The sequence below is a fragment of the Ischnura elegans genome, chromosome 1 (genome assembly GCF_921293095.1).
Source record: "Ischnura elegans chromosome 1, ioIscEleg1.1, whole genome shotgun sequence".
NCBI classification, from domain to species: Eukaryota; Metazoa; Arthropoda; class Insecta; order Odonata; family Coenagrionidae; genus Ischnura; species Ischnura elegans.
The window spans coordinates 115,493,489-115,509,847 of NC_060246.1; the positions used below are offsets into that span (position 1 = coordinate 115,493,489).

The window sequence follows — 16,359 nt, forward strand, 5'->3', positions numbered from 1 at the left end:
ACGATATATTGATGAGATAATTGCGTTGACTTCACTACTCTGAATTTGAACGCGTTCGGGTCGACTCATTGTTTATGGCATAGCGCGTAGCGTTTGTCTCTAAAATGTGGAGGGAGCGAAGGGGTCCCTGTGGTGGGGGGGTGGACATCAGACACCTTGTTTGCACTGCTCTGCATTCCAAATGCTGCCGTCGACCCGCATTTCAAATGAGCGGCTTTCTCAACAACCCACGCTTTCGACTGACTGTCATTCTCGTCTTCTCATTCTTCGTTCATATTTATTTATTTAAGTAATTTTCACATACAGCCGTGACGCCAATTTACAATGAAATTTTTAACAATGAAACTTATGAATAATCGGGTCAGGTCCGTCGTCTTAAGCATCCACCACCATAATAACTAGCGGTTCGGGGATTCCCATCCTTGAGAGACGACTTTTCACGGCCGAAGTTCCAATATTAACCACCGCTGCACTTAAATCTTTTACTATGGGAGGGAAAAAGTATCCCAACATGGTTTTTGCCGCCACTGTGAGCAAATCACTATCCTTTCTGATGCCATGTTTTCAACTGGCCTAATGCCGACGAGGGAAATTCAAACAATTCGTAACTCCTCCTATTTTCAGCATACAAGTCAGGAACGGGGTACTCCCAGCCTGCCTCCCCTAAGTATAATTGGCACTTGCCTTCAGAGTGAAGGCAAATAAGATAATCCTTATTTCATGCCTTTGGAAAGTTTAATGTGACTCTCTTGCCGAAAATTCCAAGCATCTATATCCTTCCTCCTATCTAGCACCTCCTCTTGCCCAATGGTCAAAGTTCAATTTCTGACCAATTAAGAGTAGATGGCGATTTAAATTATTTCCACCTTTGTACCCTCCCCATTCCTCACTACTTCGGTCGTGTTTCCCAGACTTCAAGCAGAACACTTCAGATCTTTGTTTCTGAGAAAGTTGTCCAATACTTCTGTTAGTCCTCCCCAATTCATCACCACCCCACACAGTTCCGAGAAAATAGTATTAGTTAGCTCGCCGTTGGATCGTTCAACTTTGAGAATGACATAGTTTGTCGGAAACTGGGTTAATTATTAAAAATCTCAGGACAATATTAACGTTTTTCTATGATTACGCTACCCATTCACACGGAATCAGCTTTAGACCTAGAAACTATAGAACGTTAAATTCACCGTTCCGAAGAAATTGAATAAGCATTATTTTCTGCGCCACCAATCTGGCGATAGTCGCAAATCACGCTCTGAGCAGGAAAACTGTCGTTATTCCATCTCCGATTTGGGATGAAAAAAAGGAAGACCATGCGAAGTGTATCAATTTCTCTCCTCGTCAATTAGACCTCAGAAAAACATGCCATGAGAAGGGAGACGGATTTTCTCGCAGACCGATTGTTGCGGTGCAAACTCCGTCAGGTTATAGTACTTGAATAGTGGAGGCTTAAAACTACATTCTTAAGGCCGTTTTATGCCTGGCATGGGATTGCGTAGGTTAGAACTGCTTCAATATCTAAAATGGCGTGGAATTGCGCGAATGCATTAACGAAATTAGAATAGGGGCTATTTTGCCATCTCACGTCCACGCATTCTCGCATGTGTTCCAACAATAGGGTAGTTTCCTTTATCAAAGAAAACTAAAGGCATTGATTGCGATTCGTTACCCACCTTTGGTGTATTCATAATATACAAATTATTTGGTTTTACAAATCCCAGTTTAGACGAATGTTAATGGTCAATTTTAACCGCATTTGAAAAAGGTCAGATTGGCGCTCATGCGATGCAACTTGACGTGACGTCACAAGGACCTAGACGCTATACGAGTAGATAGGAGTTATACATCGTCTGAGATTACCAATGCATGCATGAGGCACAGAGCTCAGGGAAACATGTCTTAAAAATCACCTATTGAAACTGGCTAAGGTCGGAAAGTTTCCTTCGTTTGATAAGGTAGGTATTAATAATTCTTATTCAAGCCAAGCGCTACATGCTAGCAGGGTACTCTGCTACCTGCTAGCAGCCTGCATCGTATCAGCGCTCAAAGCCTCGCCCCAAGGTCACCTCAAACGGCGACAGCGGGAACCAGAACGACGTCACACGGGGCTTTCCTAGCATTCATACTTAGCCGTCGCGTTTTCGCGCGCTTGAAAATTTTCACTTTTCATTTAATCGCGAAAAATAGATATCGTCTAAATCTAAAAGCTTGAAATGCGTACTCCAGGAGTAATAATCTTTCAACTTTGGGCAATAAAAAAATAATAGGAAACCACCCTAAGAGGGTTTACACCGCTTTACACGACGCAATTTTGACTGCGCCTTCGTGCACACGTCAGATTGTGCAAGTACGTGCCCCGTGTAAAACGGCCTTTACATCCTCAAAATGGTTCACAAATCTCACCCATTAACGTAACCCTAGACAGCGTGCTTGGGCGCTATTCTTTCATCAATCGTGTTATCAATTTTTTTATCAAGAGTTTCCTTTAGTGAATGGGTTGCCTACATGGGCTTCATCTCAAAGCAAATACTCTATTACCAATTACTTTTACATAATTCCTGAAAACGCTTGGAAAGCAATACGTGGAATCCCCTTCTCAAGTGTTTAAGATGAAATTCGATTCTCACGAAAAAAATTAACAAGGAGATATAATGCTTGTGTAAATTAAAAGCCTACGGCCGTAATCACTTGAGTTTATATATCATAAGATTTCCTGGCATAATGGTACGGCATAATGAAGTGGAAATTGGCAAAAAATAATATAATCGAAGCCTTTGAATACAAAACATGGCCGGAATTTTAACATCTCGGGCGAAAGTACTCTCATCAAGTTTAAGTGCTGTACTTCTCCTCGCGTGAGTGTCGTTCTTGAATTAAAATTCAATTAACGTGGGCTTGCTCTGAACTCTTCGAATAGCTTAAGAGATTCAAAATAATATTTGTCCTCTCACTTTTCAATTATTTTTCGTAAACCTCTCTCTCACCGCCAAGCCCTTTTTCTCTGGGAAGAATTAAACTATTTTAATTTCAAAGGGTTGCTTCTTCCTTATTTTCCGATTCATCCCGAGAGCTATAAACGCTCTAAATATTTTCGTGTCAGTCTTCGACGTCAAATAAGTTCCCAAACGCCCAAAGTTCCCTTCAGCCTGAATCACACGATAATTTTTTTCCATCCCTTTTCGAGGGACAGCTCCTGCGATCGCTTCAATTGTGGCGGAAAAATGACCGTTTCACGAGATCATTTTCCGCACGAGGGATGGAAATTCCATGCCTTTTTTCATTACTCGGAACGTCCTTTATATGTGTAGCTGAAACCATCGCTGGCACTGTCCTTAACCTAATTATAAATCACGCGATTGTAACGCTACGCTTGGGTTTTGATTGAATGGAAATTGTAAATACGTAAAGTGTCGGAAAGAGGGCCATTGGAAATCACCGTGCGATTTAAAAAATGAAAGGAGGAACGATCATTTCATTGGTCCCTAAAAAGCTATCATCGGAGCTAAGAGGGACTCAAGAGTGACGGAAAATATGATCGCGTGATTCAGATTTTAGTCTTTCGCCCAGAATCAATCGACAATTGCGAAATCCCCCTCCCGTCATCCCACCGCCCCCATGGAAACCACCTTCTGCACCCCGTCGAGCCCTCTTCACCACCAGCTGGCCGTAATTCCATTTGGATCCATTCTTAAACTCTCCAATGAAGCGGTTGAAAGCTGTAGACAGACAGGGAATCCATGCCGAATGTTTTATTTGGCGGATTCCACCGAGCGTTGAGAAATCGCGAACGCTCTCCCATGGATACCAATACGCGCCCAATGCGTAGAAATCGATGCTATATTTTTTTCTGAAAACGTGCTCTTCACTCAATTCACAGCATTATTTTCCGCGAGTCTTGGTGGAACATGTAGCGGACGACTACCACTAAAACTCAATTATGTATAACTACGTGCCGGATTATTGTGGATAACAAATTTTCTCGTGGAAAAGATTTCCAGTTTCATTGATACTTTTTTGGCGCTTTGGTACAACTGTGCGGCTTGAAATTGGAAGAGATGTGTAAGAGGGTTATGTGAGAAAAATTGAAAATATATACCTAGCTCCTTGGATGACCTTTTTCGTGGCGCCTAACTAGTTGTTTTATTAATTTGTTTTTCATGAGTACATGACCAGTTACATCGTTCTGCTTTGCACAAAACATTTGTTTGATTCCATGTCTGTTGACGCACAAAGTTGTTGGAGACGGAGTTTGGCTACTTTATAATGGTTTTTGTAATTTTAACGGATTGAATAAAAACTATTGGTATATATGGGGATGTTTATGGACTTCTTTCCAATGAAATGGGTGATCCAGGCAGAGAATAATGTTCATTTGATCTCGCGCGTAGGAAGGAAATAGTTGGGAATCTGGTTGGTATGGATTGCCGATTGGGTGCCGAATGTAAGATTCCTGAGGTTAGTGCACCGTCCGTCCAATGGGATTAACCCGTGATCTCCTTAACACCTTCTCTTCCAAGTGGATTAACGCTGAGACCGGGTTTCCCAGACCCTTCCTTCCTAATCCGCCCCTAATGGACCAAATAGTGGCGGATATAAGTCCTCATTTAGGTGAAGGTTTGACCCCTCCCTCATATCCCCGATGGGACTACCATTAGAAACTCTAAACAATGGTTGGTCACAATGCAAAGCGTAACCTCGGTGACGAGAGGCAAACCCTCGGCCGATAGTGCCTGGGGTTAATTTCTCTTGGTCTCTCATGAGTACACTGCTTAGCAGTTACTGATGATGGTGGGTCGATAATAGAATTGAGGCCTAGATCAGTTATGTTAACTTATTTAATGCAAGAAACCCCCTGCTATTTAATAGTGTGCATATTTTATTTTATAATATGTACGTACGCACGTTATAAATAGGACGAAGTATTACTGAATGCCGCGGTTATGCCCTCGCGTATGATTCATTACACTGATTCAGGGATTGATACTTAATATTTTCTTAAGTTATTAATCAGGCCCTCATCAGATCATCACTTATAAATATCATAAATTATCACTCGGTAATTGTTTGCGTGAATCAGCTATTGACATTACTTCGCTCTTCGCGAGAGAGAGGATTGAATTCGCGACTTAACTTCCCATCCGGCGTGGCAGTGAGCTTGATGAGCTTGTAACGGCATCACCTAAGAAGCGGCGATCGAATTGGCATCAAAGGATTTGAACCCAGGATCGCCGCTTGGTAAGCCATTACTCCATCAAGTCCGACCTCCCAGCGCTCCGCGGTGGGATATAAAAAGAAGGCCGGTGTAAGACAAGGGCCTCCTTGATCGCTTCTTCCCTTTCGACTCGGTCGTGTATTTTCGTCGAGTGCCCCGTTGCGTGGCGACCGACCCCGTTGAGGGAGGGTAGGGGATGCTGTGCTTTCTTAGCAAATACGCCTCTGTCTCTAATCGGAAGCATCCGAACGATTTCGCGGCACCGCATCCTCTTGCGTGTTCCTCGAGGACGGACGGTGCATTCCAAGGCTCGAATTGGCGTTCCTCGAGGGAGATTGATCGCTTTCCTTTCAGCCGGACTGTTTACTCGCTCCAAAGTGTCTTTTTCGGAGACGCCTCTGTGACACTAATTTGAAGTGCCGCGTCGCCGGTTGGTTAACTCTGTTTGCACCAAAATCTATGCGACATGATTCATCACATATACATGGCAGTGTGTACGATTAATGTTTACTATGTTTCTTAAATTAAATCGAGCATTGTGACAGTTTTTTGCCAAAACTACTTCAAAATCTAACATTAACCAACATTTTTCACAGGTTTAGAAAAGTAGTGTCGAAAGGGCATGTGTAAAAAGGTATATTTTCAAAAGCAAATTCCAAACATATAGCCTAGAAAGCCTATTTTTATGCTATCATGATACTTCTATGCCTTTGCGGTGGTCGATGCGAAAAAGAACGAAAATAATGAATCTTTGTTGGAAGAGGGCTTTGCTTGTGAGCTGCGATTTCCAAACATTTCTCCTCTTGCAGTTGTTTTCAATGTTTTCCCTAATACCCAAGGGGACTACAAATAGGAGGACCCAGTCCACTCTGTCCGTTATGCTGCGATTTCGGGCGCATTTGGTTTTCATAGTTTTCCTCAGCGTATCTTCGAGTACAGAGCGATTTATTTTTCTTTCTCGATATTTGCTAAATAATATTTTCACTCGCGAAGAAGAGCGCTATCAATTGAATCATCGTGAATGTAAATTCCGGTTAACAGCCCTGATTACGGCTTATTTTTCCCGCGAAAATCGGATCGCTCTGCCGTCAGCGATGCTAATGGCCTCTCCTGGAAAACTCTAATAAAATACGTGGTGGATGACAGTACATTCCCTTGACGCCATTTTATTAAGTATGCTTTTTCAGTTAAGAGCAGAGGAAAAACAGCTGGTGGTGTTCGAGAACCCTTCTCGATTGATTATTCTTATGCAATAATGCCGAGCGCTCATTAATTTATTATTCGGTAAGTTCGTGCCGGAATCCATCCCGAACGATTCGAACGGACTCCCATTTCGGCGGGAATATCAAAATACCCGGGCAGTCTCGTAATAATTACTGTTTCCCAAGGAAGCACCAGTACCCACGGTCGAATTTTACTGTACATTACTTGCGGCGCTGTGATTCCGAAGGCGAAAAATAGCGTCATTTGAATGGGAATCATTGGGATCACCCTCGCGACAGCGTCGAAGATTTAGTGCCTATATTAGTCGACGCTCAGTGCCGTTTTGGCCCGCCGCACTATACTGTATGTGTGCGGCTGTCGACGCGAACAATGCGCTTCGCAGTTTTTTTTCCGCGGTACCCTCGGGGCAGCTTTGTAGTGAAGGGTGGGGAAAGAAGAAGGGGGGGGTGGAGAATTGGATGTGTCTGATTCTGCTTTCCATCGTACAGTTAAAATGTGACGTCTCATCGGCTTTGGTGCGCTTCCAAGGGAGCAGCGTAGCTTTTTATTTGCCGTTTCCTGCTCCCCCTTGCGGGGGAACCACGTTGTAAGGCGGGCCAATGGGAGATCTGGGAGAGCGGGCGTGGGCGTCAGGGTGGATCTCTTGACTTCTATATCGCTCGCTGCTTGCCGCCGTGCAATCGGCTGAGGTCCGTGTCGTCGTCCGCGTCTCTCCTGTCAATCCCTCGGAACGAATGGAGGCGATCCAGGCCTCGCTGGGCCAACTGGTGCCGCAAGTCAACGGAGGAGGTGAGACACCCCGCGTCTATGTTATTGTGTCCGACTGTCCCCCGCGTACGTGCCACCACCTCTTGACCGTCCATCGTTAGCCCGGCCGTCGTTCTGTGCTGTTTTCTCAGCCGATGAAACTGAAGTAACTCCGATAATTTTTTTGTGGTAAGTCGCGTGTAGATTTGGTTTGGTCCGATTTATGGTGAACCACACAGCTGGTCATGTCTTTCGCAGTCGAATTTAAAGGAAAAAGTGACTAGAAGTTGGTCTCCAGTTGTTGGGAAAAACTGAAACAATACGAGGCATAGCACTCTTGAAAACCTAAAATATTCATCAGGAGGACGCTTGTTCCCCACGCGATCGGTTCTTTTGGTGACTGATTACTGGCTGCGCATGCTGTTATCAAGAAATTTTCAGAGTATATAAAGTAGACCGTGGGTAATATTTTCCTGTATCTCAGATTCAAAAAATGTTCCTCAGTATTTTTACGTGCGCATTATTTTTATACTTGAGAAGCAGGCAAATTTTGACAGTTTACGCAATGGTTGACGCAGTGAACTCAAATTATTCAAAACGACAGTCAATACGTTGAAGAAGAAATGCACTAAAATAAAATAAGAAGGCAAAATGCGACCAGCCGAGAAGGAAGTAGAAGTTCTCTTTAGCGCCGGGAATATTTCAATGGAGGAATTTAAGTCAATCAATGTTGAAAATTCCACTAAAAAGTAAAGATCCAATTGGACTGTCAGGCTCAATTTCAAATCGTGCCTCATAATCCGGGAAATATTATGAACTGCAACTTGACCCTATGCCTTCACCCCACCACTGCCAAAACAGCAGCGGCTCTGTTGTCAGTCAGATAATTCGTTTCGGAGAGCATTTATTCATTGAGCTATGTATCAAAGTTTCTGTTATCCGAACGGTAAGTTCACGTTTCGTGGTGCAAAACACCCTGAGCCCTGTGCTGGAGGCTACAACGATGGTACTCCCTAGTTTGAGTCCATTGCCGTAACCCTGAAGCGACAGAGAAACCGCTTTGCCATGCTTACCAAGGAGGATAACTACTGTTTCGTTGTAAGATTATTTTTCCTCTTTACCGGTCGCGTACAGTTTCAAAAATTCCTTCCTTTTCACACAAACAAATTGATGGAAGCAGTTCCAGAATTTGTACCGCAAAGTAAAATCTCTTCTTTCCTGAAAATCATCTCGTTTCTTTCCGCCCTCTTCCTGTTTAACGTAGAAGACGGCGGCAAAACATTCTGATATCATGGAGCGCTTCTTCCCCAAATAACTTGATACAATTCAATCAGGATGAAAAAAATGAGAAATGTCGATTGAGTTGCGTGACAGGATTGATTTGCCATTCGTCGGATATGAAATCGAGGCAAGGAATGAGAGTTTCCATTGGAATTCCTATCTCCATATGAATACTGGGAGCAGGATTGCATTTGTCGGAGAGGAAAACATAGATTACTTCGACGCGCCTCGATTACTTTCGAAGTTTGTGCTGATAATGATAACGTGATCCATTTCTTAGCCTTGCATTTAATTTTCTCTCCTTCGTACCATTTATATTTTGCTGGGGTTTTCAGCAGAGAAGGAACTCGTTTTTGAATGGTTTTAAATTAGACCTCTATTGTAATGACGTTAGTACCTCAGGGAATCTGTCAGTAAAAGGAACTAACTATTTGTGGTTATGAATAAGCGTGTTGATTGTGCAAGTACATGTAATACATGACTTTAGTGATAGATGCAATGGACTCTTCCCACTTCCTTCCTTGAGTCATTTATTTTCTTCACGTCAAATTGATTCTAACGCAGCATTCTCTTACCTAACATCTAATGCTTCCAAATTTTCATTATTTTCTTCCTCCTCAGCAGCTCTTTCTTTTAAGACTGGTCATGTTGTTTTATAAATTATTAGTAGTTGGCGATTTATTGGCACGATTGAAGAATTTTTTCTCAGGTCTTAATAATATTCTGACTTTTAACATAAACCCACCACTATATCAAAATGGATATACGTTTTACATCTTGATCGATGATTTTACAAGCATTTTAGCTATCTCATTTTTATTGATTATACCGTTGGCCTCTGAATTTTACTATAATGCGGATGAAGTTTGCATCTTAAGTTTGCATGACATCTGTAGTGCGATGTGAAACTCATAAAACTCTAAAAATCTTGAAAATCACGTAGTTTTTACTCCCATTTTTTTTAACATGACGGGTGCAATGTTTTTTTCAGTAAAGTCGCAAAATAACCATAAATTGCTGAAACTGATTATGAGTGGTTGCAGAATTTAAAAAAATAAAAGTGATTCCGAATTTAGAATAAATTTAGAATCCGAATAGCTTATACTCAGCTGATCTGAGTGTAAAAGTTGAGTGAAGAGCTACGTTGTGGCCTTGGAGCCATTTGGCATCTCACCATTGATCACCATGAACTAATATTTTAGTATCCCCCAATCAGCGATGAGTGCTCAAGCAAAAAGCAGCCGATAAGACTGCTCCGAGAATATACTGAGCTCTCACGCTGAGCTGCCACGTAGCGTTGAGGGAGTGATTCACAGCTGCTGTGGTAGACAATCAGCCTTCAACCCCCTGAATGCGACGGTTGAGAGTGCTGTGACCCGTGGGCCTCTCTCCGAGGGATGTCTCCCGAATCCGGCGCTCATAATCTCAGTTTAATCGCCGAAGTTTACTGCCATGATAGTAGGAAATCCAAAAACTATGTCCGCTATTATTTTGAACACTAAAGTGTCCCAAGAGTGCCTAAACGCTTCATGCAGGTAAGTGTAAAACAAAAGTAATTTCGAAGTAGACAAATATATTCATTTCCTCCTACTTTTGAGAATACATTCTCACAAATATATTTCATTATTAATATATACTTTATAATTCTGCCAATGGTTCCCTCTGAAAAATACACCTCTAAGTGCTGTTTTTTTTTAATCTTACAAATTTCTTCATTTTTCCATTCGTGATATCATCGCAATCTATTTGTAATCACCGATATCCGTATATACATAATCATCGATTCCTACAGCGTTCAAAGATGATCCGCTTTAACTTCTCTACCAGATCTAATCAAGATCAACTACGTCATTTATAATTTCCTCCTATCTTTGGATTCACTGACTACACGAACAAAGCGAGCATAATTGCTGTTAGTAGAGTTGAATCCAGCTTTATCTTCGGTAGGCTTATGTCGTAGAGGCTACGAACCCCGGAGTGTATTCACCCCGCCAGCGACTTCCCAGACTCTTCCTTCTTTATTTTGGCGGCGTGCGCCTGGCGCTTGGCTTCGTCCCGAGCCGTGACATCACACGTGCTCTCCCCAATCTTTCTCCCCCTCCTCTCTTGTCATTCTGCCACGTCGCCAAGGCCCACCACGAGTGAAATTAATCAGCTCGTTTATGTTAAAGCAAAGTTCATATTCATGTCGAAAGGTTGCGGAAAGTGAAGTGCGGAAATGTTTACTAGCCAGCCTCAACACACTCCTACGAAAGCTAAACGACCTTTATGCATAAACACTGCTGTCCTCTCTTCGTCACGAAAATGGATAGCCATTCCTCTTGTTCAATTAGTTTGAAGAAATTTTGTGGAATCGCGGCCATAAAATAATTTACATAAGAAAATTTTCAGTTGTGATGCCGCTTTCCCAAGCTGGGAAAAGACAATGTTGAATTAGCTCAGGGAAAATCTCATTTTCATCCGGTATTTGCTGACGTCGCAGCGGTTGACGGCTTGGTCATGTACATTATGGATACTGCTTCGTCGATAATATCTCGCTTGTTTGGCTAGGGTTTTTCTATGCGCTCAAAAAACATTGTCCCTCATCTAATTGGTCTTTGGAAAATCTAAAAACCCTGACAAATCTGGTGATTGGTTAGCTATCTTAGTTACCTCGCGATACGATTCGTAACTGCAAATTACAACACACACTATTTACTACAAATTTTCCTTTCCCAATTAGACTGCACTTTTTTTCCAACTTTGTACAAATAGGCAGATACATCAGTATCCGTCTTTTACCTGAAGAACTAAAATCACAGGAGTGAAGTCCTTGAAATCATGCAGAGGCTATACAATTTTGATGCTATGAAACTGGAAATGTTCAATTGATACTGCAGAAACTCTACCTTTGATTTAATGAATCCGTGTATATGACAACGTTGTGCATTTGAAACACTAGTTTATATTTGCGTTCATGTATTTAACTGGTGAGACTTTGTTAAAATATCAAAGCCAAGATGTTACTCATAAAAATAATCATAAGTAATATTTGTTGGGTAATAGGAGGACAAATGTGATGCTAAAATTTTTGCTCAGGTTTCCATAAGCCTTCATGATCAGGCAGTCAACCTTGCACAGTTGTCAAGAGAATAGACATCGTTTTAAGTGGCATAAATTTCTTGGACGATGTGAATTTTATCTCTGTATGAAAAGTGAAATAAACTTGATTTTTTTGATGGACTTATTTTGATTAAAATTAATAATGATAACAGCGATCTAATTATTCTTTTTTTTTCTTTTTAGCCGAGAAATGGGATTGGGAGTGCAAGCAGAGCAATGGAGCAGCTAGCCGCAACGAACGTCTTATCGGTAAGGAAAAAAAATTTTGTGCCTTCTTTTTTAAACATTGGAAATTATAGGTTTCATATTATAAGTTAGGGCTGCTCTTTCCTTTTTATTAAAGTGATTAATGATTTCATTATCTTTATAAATCCATTTGGTATTAGATGCTTGAATATTATTTCTTAAATGTACTATTCTATCGGAAATTTTGCCTTGTTTACGTTTCGTAAAGACGATTCTCATAAGTTCTTAAAATAACTCAGAGATGAGGTATCCTATCTTCGAGGGAGAAATTAGTTGACACGGGAAGTAGGTTTAGTCTAAATCCGCACCCATGAGCGTGACTGAGTACAAAGTCTATAAATAAATGCAGAAATTTTAATCAAATTGCTTTAACTAAATATTCAAATCTGCTTTTTTTAAATTAGGACCTAAAATGTTTAATCAATTTAACTTTCCTAATTTGTGTAACCGCTGTAAAATTAGGTCTTTATCATGAGAATTCCTAAATAATTTTAGATCTCATCTCGTATGTTCGTTGCGCTCTTCAAAGCTATTTTAAATCATCATTCACGCCAAGGCTTCGAGGGGTTTTAATGTGTGATTAATTTGTTTCCTCCCCTTTGAACCAGGTGTGGACGAGGCTAGCATTCCGGAAGAGTTCAAACTGTATACGGGTGCTCGTCAGTCGCCCGTGGCCATCGACTCAACTGTGGCCCTCCCATGGATGTTCCCGCCTCTGCAGTTGCACCACCACTGGGACAAGAAGGCCTCCATCAAGCTGACCAACACTGGACACTCGGGTAGGCTTTGCACATTAATCATACCCCTCTCTCTTGCCTCATTGGGAGGAAGATTCGTTGATGGTACTTCAGGTCAAAAAGGTTTCCCAGAAGATTGCAAGGCGCCACGAGCTATTTATGACAATATTTACCTTTCTTGATTGCTGTATGTTATAAGTAAGCTGGAGAGAACATTTTGATGGGAAAAAATGACTTCATCTCGCATGAGTTTTGGTAAGTCTACTAATTTGATGATGCGAAAATTCCACAGAGAATAAATCATTGCCTTCACTGGGATACGAACCGGGATCTTCCGATTCCCGGTCGAGTGCTTTAGCTAGTTAAGCTACCGAGGCGAAATCCCCCTCTGTGGAAGTATGTGGACGGTACCGGAGAAGATGGTTATGATTTTAAAGGAAATTTTGATTACGCGTGTCAAAATTCGCACGCGTAACTGCGTAAAATTTCTGTAGTTGAAACGAGACCTAAGGGTAATTTGGAACTAGAGAAGAAGCCAAAAATTTTCAGCAAAAGCATTTATAGCGCCGCTCATTTGTTGGCAAAACTATTTTGGCCCCTTCGCCCATTCCCACCAGCCTACCTGGATCTACGTTTTTGGTTCGAGAAATTTGGCGAAAGTTAGTTTTGAAATCTGTCCTTTTTGGATCTCCTCCGTTGGCCCCATCCTTATCCGCGGTATTGTTCGAATGAAAATTATTATCCTGGATGGTTATTCGACATGATCGAAAAAATATTTCGATGGACGTTCCGTTTTGAGAGAGTTCTGATACCGGAGTGGGTATAAATGAAGTCCTACCCCTTCCTCTTTCTGAAAAGAGTAAATTTTTTTCAATTTTAAGCAGTCTACTGCATATTGCTCAGAGCTAACATAGTATTTTATTATCCATCCTCTAGTATAATCATAGTTCCTTAATTTTTAGGTTCACCTATATTTTAATTACTGAATATTAAGGGGTGCAATTATTTTAAATTACTTCACCTATACTTAAATTCATGTAAGCCCCCAAAAAAATATAATATTACAGTAGCCCTCACTATTACAGTAACCTTACTTGCTTGTAAAATATTATGCAATTTTTAGCAACGGCAAGCCCATAAATTGACTTTTACTTCCGAATTATCAATACTCCAGGGATGCACTTTTCCGATGTATCTAATGTAATTGTTGAGGTACCTTTCAATTCATTTTTTCCAAATTTCCCGAATGGCTGATAATTTAATTCTGTGTTTTAACACGAGAGGGTTAGGGTCGTTGTCTTCGTGGGCGGTTCACTGCTTACCGCGTCCCCTGTGAGGTGTGTAATACCTTTCAGCGAAAATTCATCTGCTGAGACTAGAGTCTTTTAGATTACCCTTAATTATCTTTAAGCGAAGTTTATTGAGCTCGTGAAATTAAAAATTGGATTGGAGAGCCGCCCGCTTCCATTTTAGTATTAATCACGGGGAGGGGGGCTTTTATTCGCCTCTGAATTCCACACATCCTTTTGCTAATATGAAATTTGTGTGAAAATTAGTATCTTTTTGTGAAATTACAATAATCTAATTTCTCATTTATTTGCGTCCGAATGCGGATATGGTATTATTTTGTAGATCCATGCTCATGGACCCTTTTTTCTGTTACTAACATGAGTTGATGAAAGCATGGAACCAAAAATTCAACCACTCAATCTTCGGAATTTCATTTTAAGAGTCAAAGAGAGAGTGAAACACTTGGTAACAACACAATGCAATTGTTTTTTTTTTTCCTTAAGGGTGAAATTGAAGTTGGATTGTAGCCAATTACCAGGTCTCCTTTGTAAAACACTGATTTGTTGAAAGCCCCATTCTCATCTCAGTTAGCTCTGCCAAGTTTAGCTGCCAAATTTGAAAACAAAGCAAAGAAAACGAAACGCCAAGTATTACACAACGCCATTTTTCGCTTTAATTGTAAATTTATTTCGTTTGATAAAATGCCTAAAAATTCAGAATATTGGCTCCTGTACGGTTGATCTTAAGAAGGCTCATGATTCTCGGGTAGCCTTGGAATAATTCAAAATCGCTGAACTTACATCAAAATGATATGTCTCTCCCTTTCAAGTCACAATTGCAGTAATATGATCGTCGTATTTGAGATCAAACAGCGTTAGAAAGAGCCATGTTCAGTTGATATGTTAGTGGTAGTTTAACAAAATTTATTGATTTATTATGTGAGATATATTTTGAAAAAAATCGAATACCTTGGTTTACGGAAAAAACCTTGTTTATTTTTTATGTACGAGGATAGACTTCAGGTTATTATAAATTAATTACGTATTTAGAGTGCAAACTTTAAAACGAACATTTATGCGCGTGTTAGAGTTGCTCGTAAATTATGTGTGCATTTTAAATTTATGGCTTCTATTGGGGGATATTTTGAACGGCACCAAGAGCCGACGAGGACGGCCGCGACCGGGCAAACGAAGCTGGAGTCAAACTCTCAGGGTAAGAAGCGTAGCGGAATTAAGATTAGCGGATGGAATACACTAAGGAAACACACGTCCACGCACACGTTGGGCCGTCGGAGTGTTTTCTTTCGGGCTCCGTGGCGCGGTTTTTTCTGTCGTTAGATAAATGTAAAACGTGGGTGCCTTCACATAATTGAAAACGGTAGTACCATGCATAATGTTGCCATATTGTGTTAAAGAATGGAGTTAAAGTTTTTATTTCTCCCAGTCTTGGATATTAAGGTGCCCGTTCCATCACTGATGATTTGTCTTTTTTTCCTTTGCAGTGGAGATGTCGTTCGTGGCAGACGACGGTTGCTGCCCTTCTTCGGCGATGCCTTACTTGATCGGAGGACCGCTCGCGGCCGAGTACGAATTCGTCCAAATGCACTTCCACTGGGGCAACGAGAACCACGTTGGATGTGAGCACATCATCGACAATAAGAAGTAAGCATTACCATGTCCCACAATTTACTTTGTAATTTTAGATAGGTTTTAATTACGATTCCCAGCCGTTCACGCTGCTGATTACGGTAATTGTTTGCTGGAGTATCAGAAGTAATTATATAAATTTTACTCTTATGATAATCATCATTAACAGTCCACTCATATATTAGCATGGAAAATAATGAGTAACTTTCTTTCTCCCTACCCGTCAAGAATCACGGTGCCCAATTTAGTGGAAATGGATGTTCTGATGCAATATATATGGTCCTTATTGTTAGATTTAGAGTTAATGGCCGTTAGTACGTACAAACTTGTGGAGTTTTCTTGAGAAATTTCAATGCTAGATACGCACGTGGTTGAAAATCAGTTTTATTTTCCAGCACTTGGAGTATTGTACGAGTAAATTTCCTCTGCATTCGTTCCTAAATTGATTAATATCCCTTCCTGCGTAATCCAAAGGACAACGGACAACGAGCCTTTCATCTTCACTGGTCAAAAACCCTAAGATTGATTCGACGTAGCTCTCCACTCATTTCTCCTATGCTTCATGAGTGTTAAATTGCTTTTAGATTTTAAAGTATCAAAAAATTAAATACTAGGAATGGTTACTCTTCTATCAAGGGAACTGGAAGAACTTTTAGTTTAAATTGATAATTGAGCTCTGTAACTGTTTGAGGCATGAAAAAAGTCATCAGAATGATTCGTTTCACTTGTAGCCACTTCGCAACTAGTGTCGTCGGGCTTATAATAGCGGCGGCCCTTCCCGTTTCTCTCCCTTCCGAGGCGCAAGGTACTTGTATACACGGCCTCAGGTGTATATCGCATCGCGAGATTCAGGAAGTATCTCGACTCTCCCTTGATT

General features: G+C 41.0%; 1 protein-coding gene across 2 annotated transcripts in view; it reads left to right on the plus strand.

The window, feature by feature from the left end:
• The window catches only part of LOC124168562 (carbonic anhydrase 2-like), a 40,618-nt gene that overhangs the window by 13,092 nt on the left and 11,167 nt on the right, over positions 1 to 16,359 (plus strand). Inside the window, exons 1-4 of one of the 2 annotated variants that reach the window (XM_046546891.1) lie at positions 7,033 to 7,222; positions 11,747 to 11,812; positions 12,418 to 12,588; positions 15,338 to 15,497. In XM_046546891.1, coding sequence (XP_046402847.1) covers positions 7,168 to 7,222; positions 11,747 to 11,812; positions 12,418 to 12,588; positions 15,338 to 15,497 — 452 coding nt within the window. In that variant the 5' untranslated portion in view covers positions 7,033 to 7,167. Of the gene's footprint in view, positions 1 to 7,032; positions 7,223 to 11,746; positions 11,813 to 12,417; positions 12,589 to 15,337; positions 15,498 to 16,359 lie in introns of those variants that run through there. The other variant, XM_046546890.1, reaches the window with a different exon arrangement.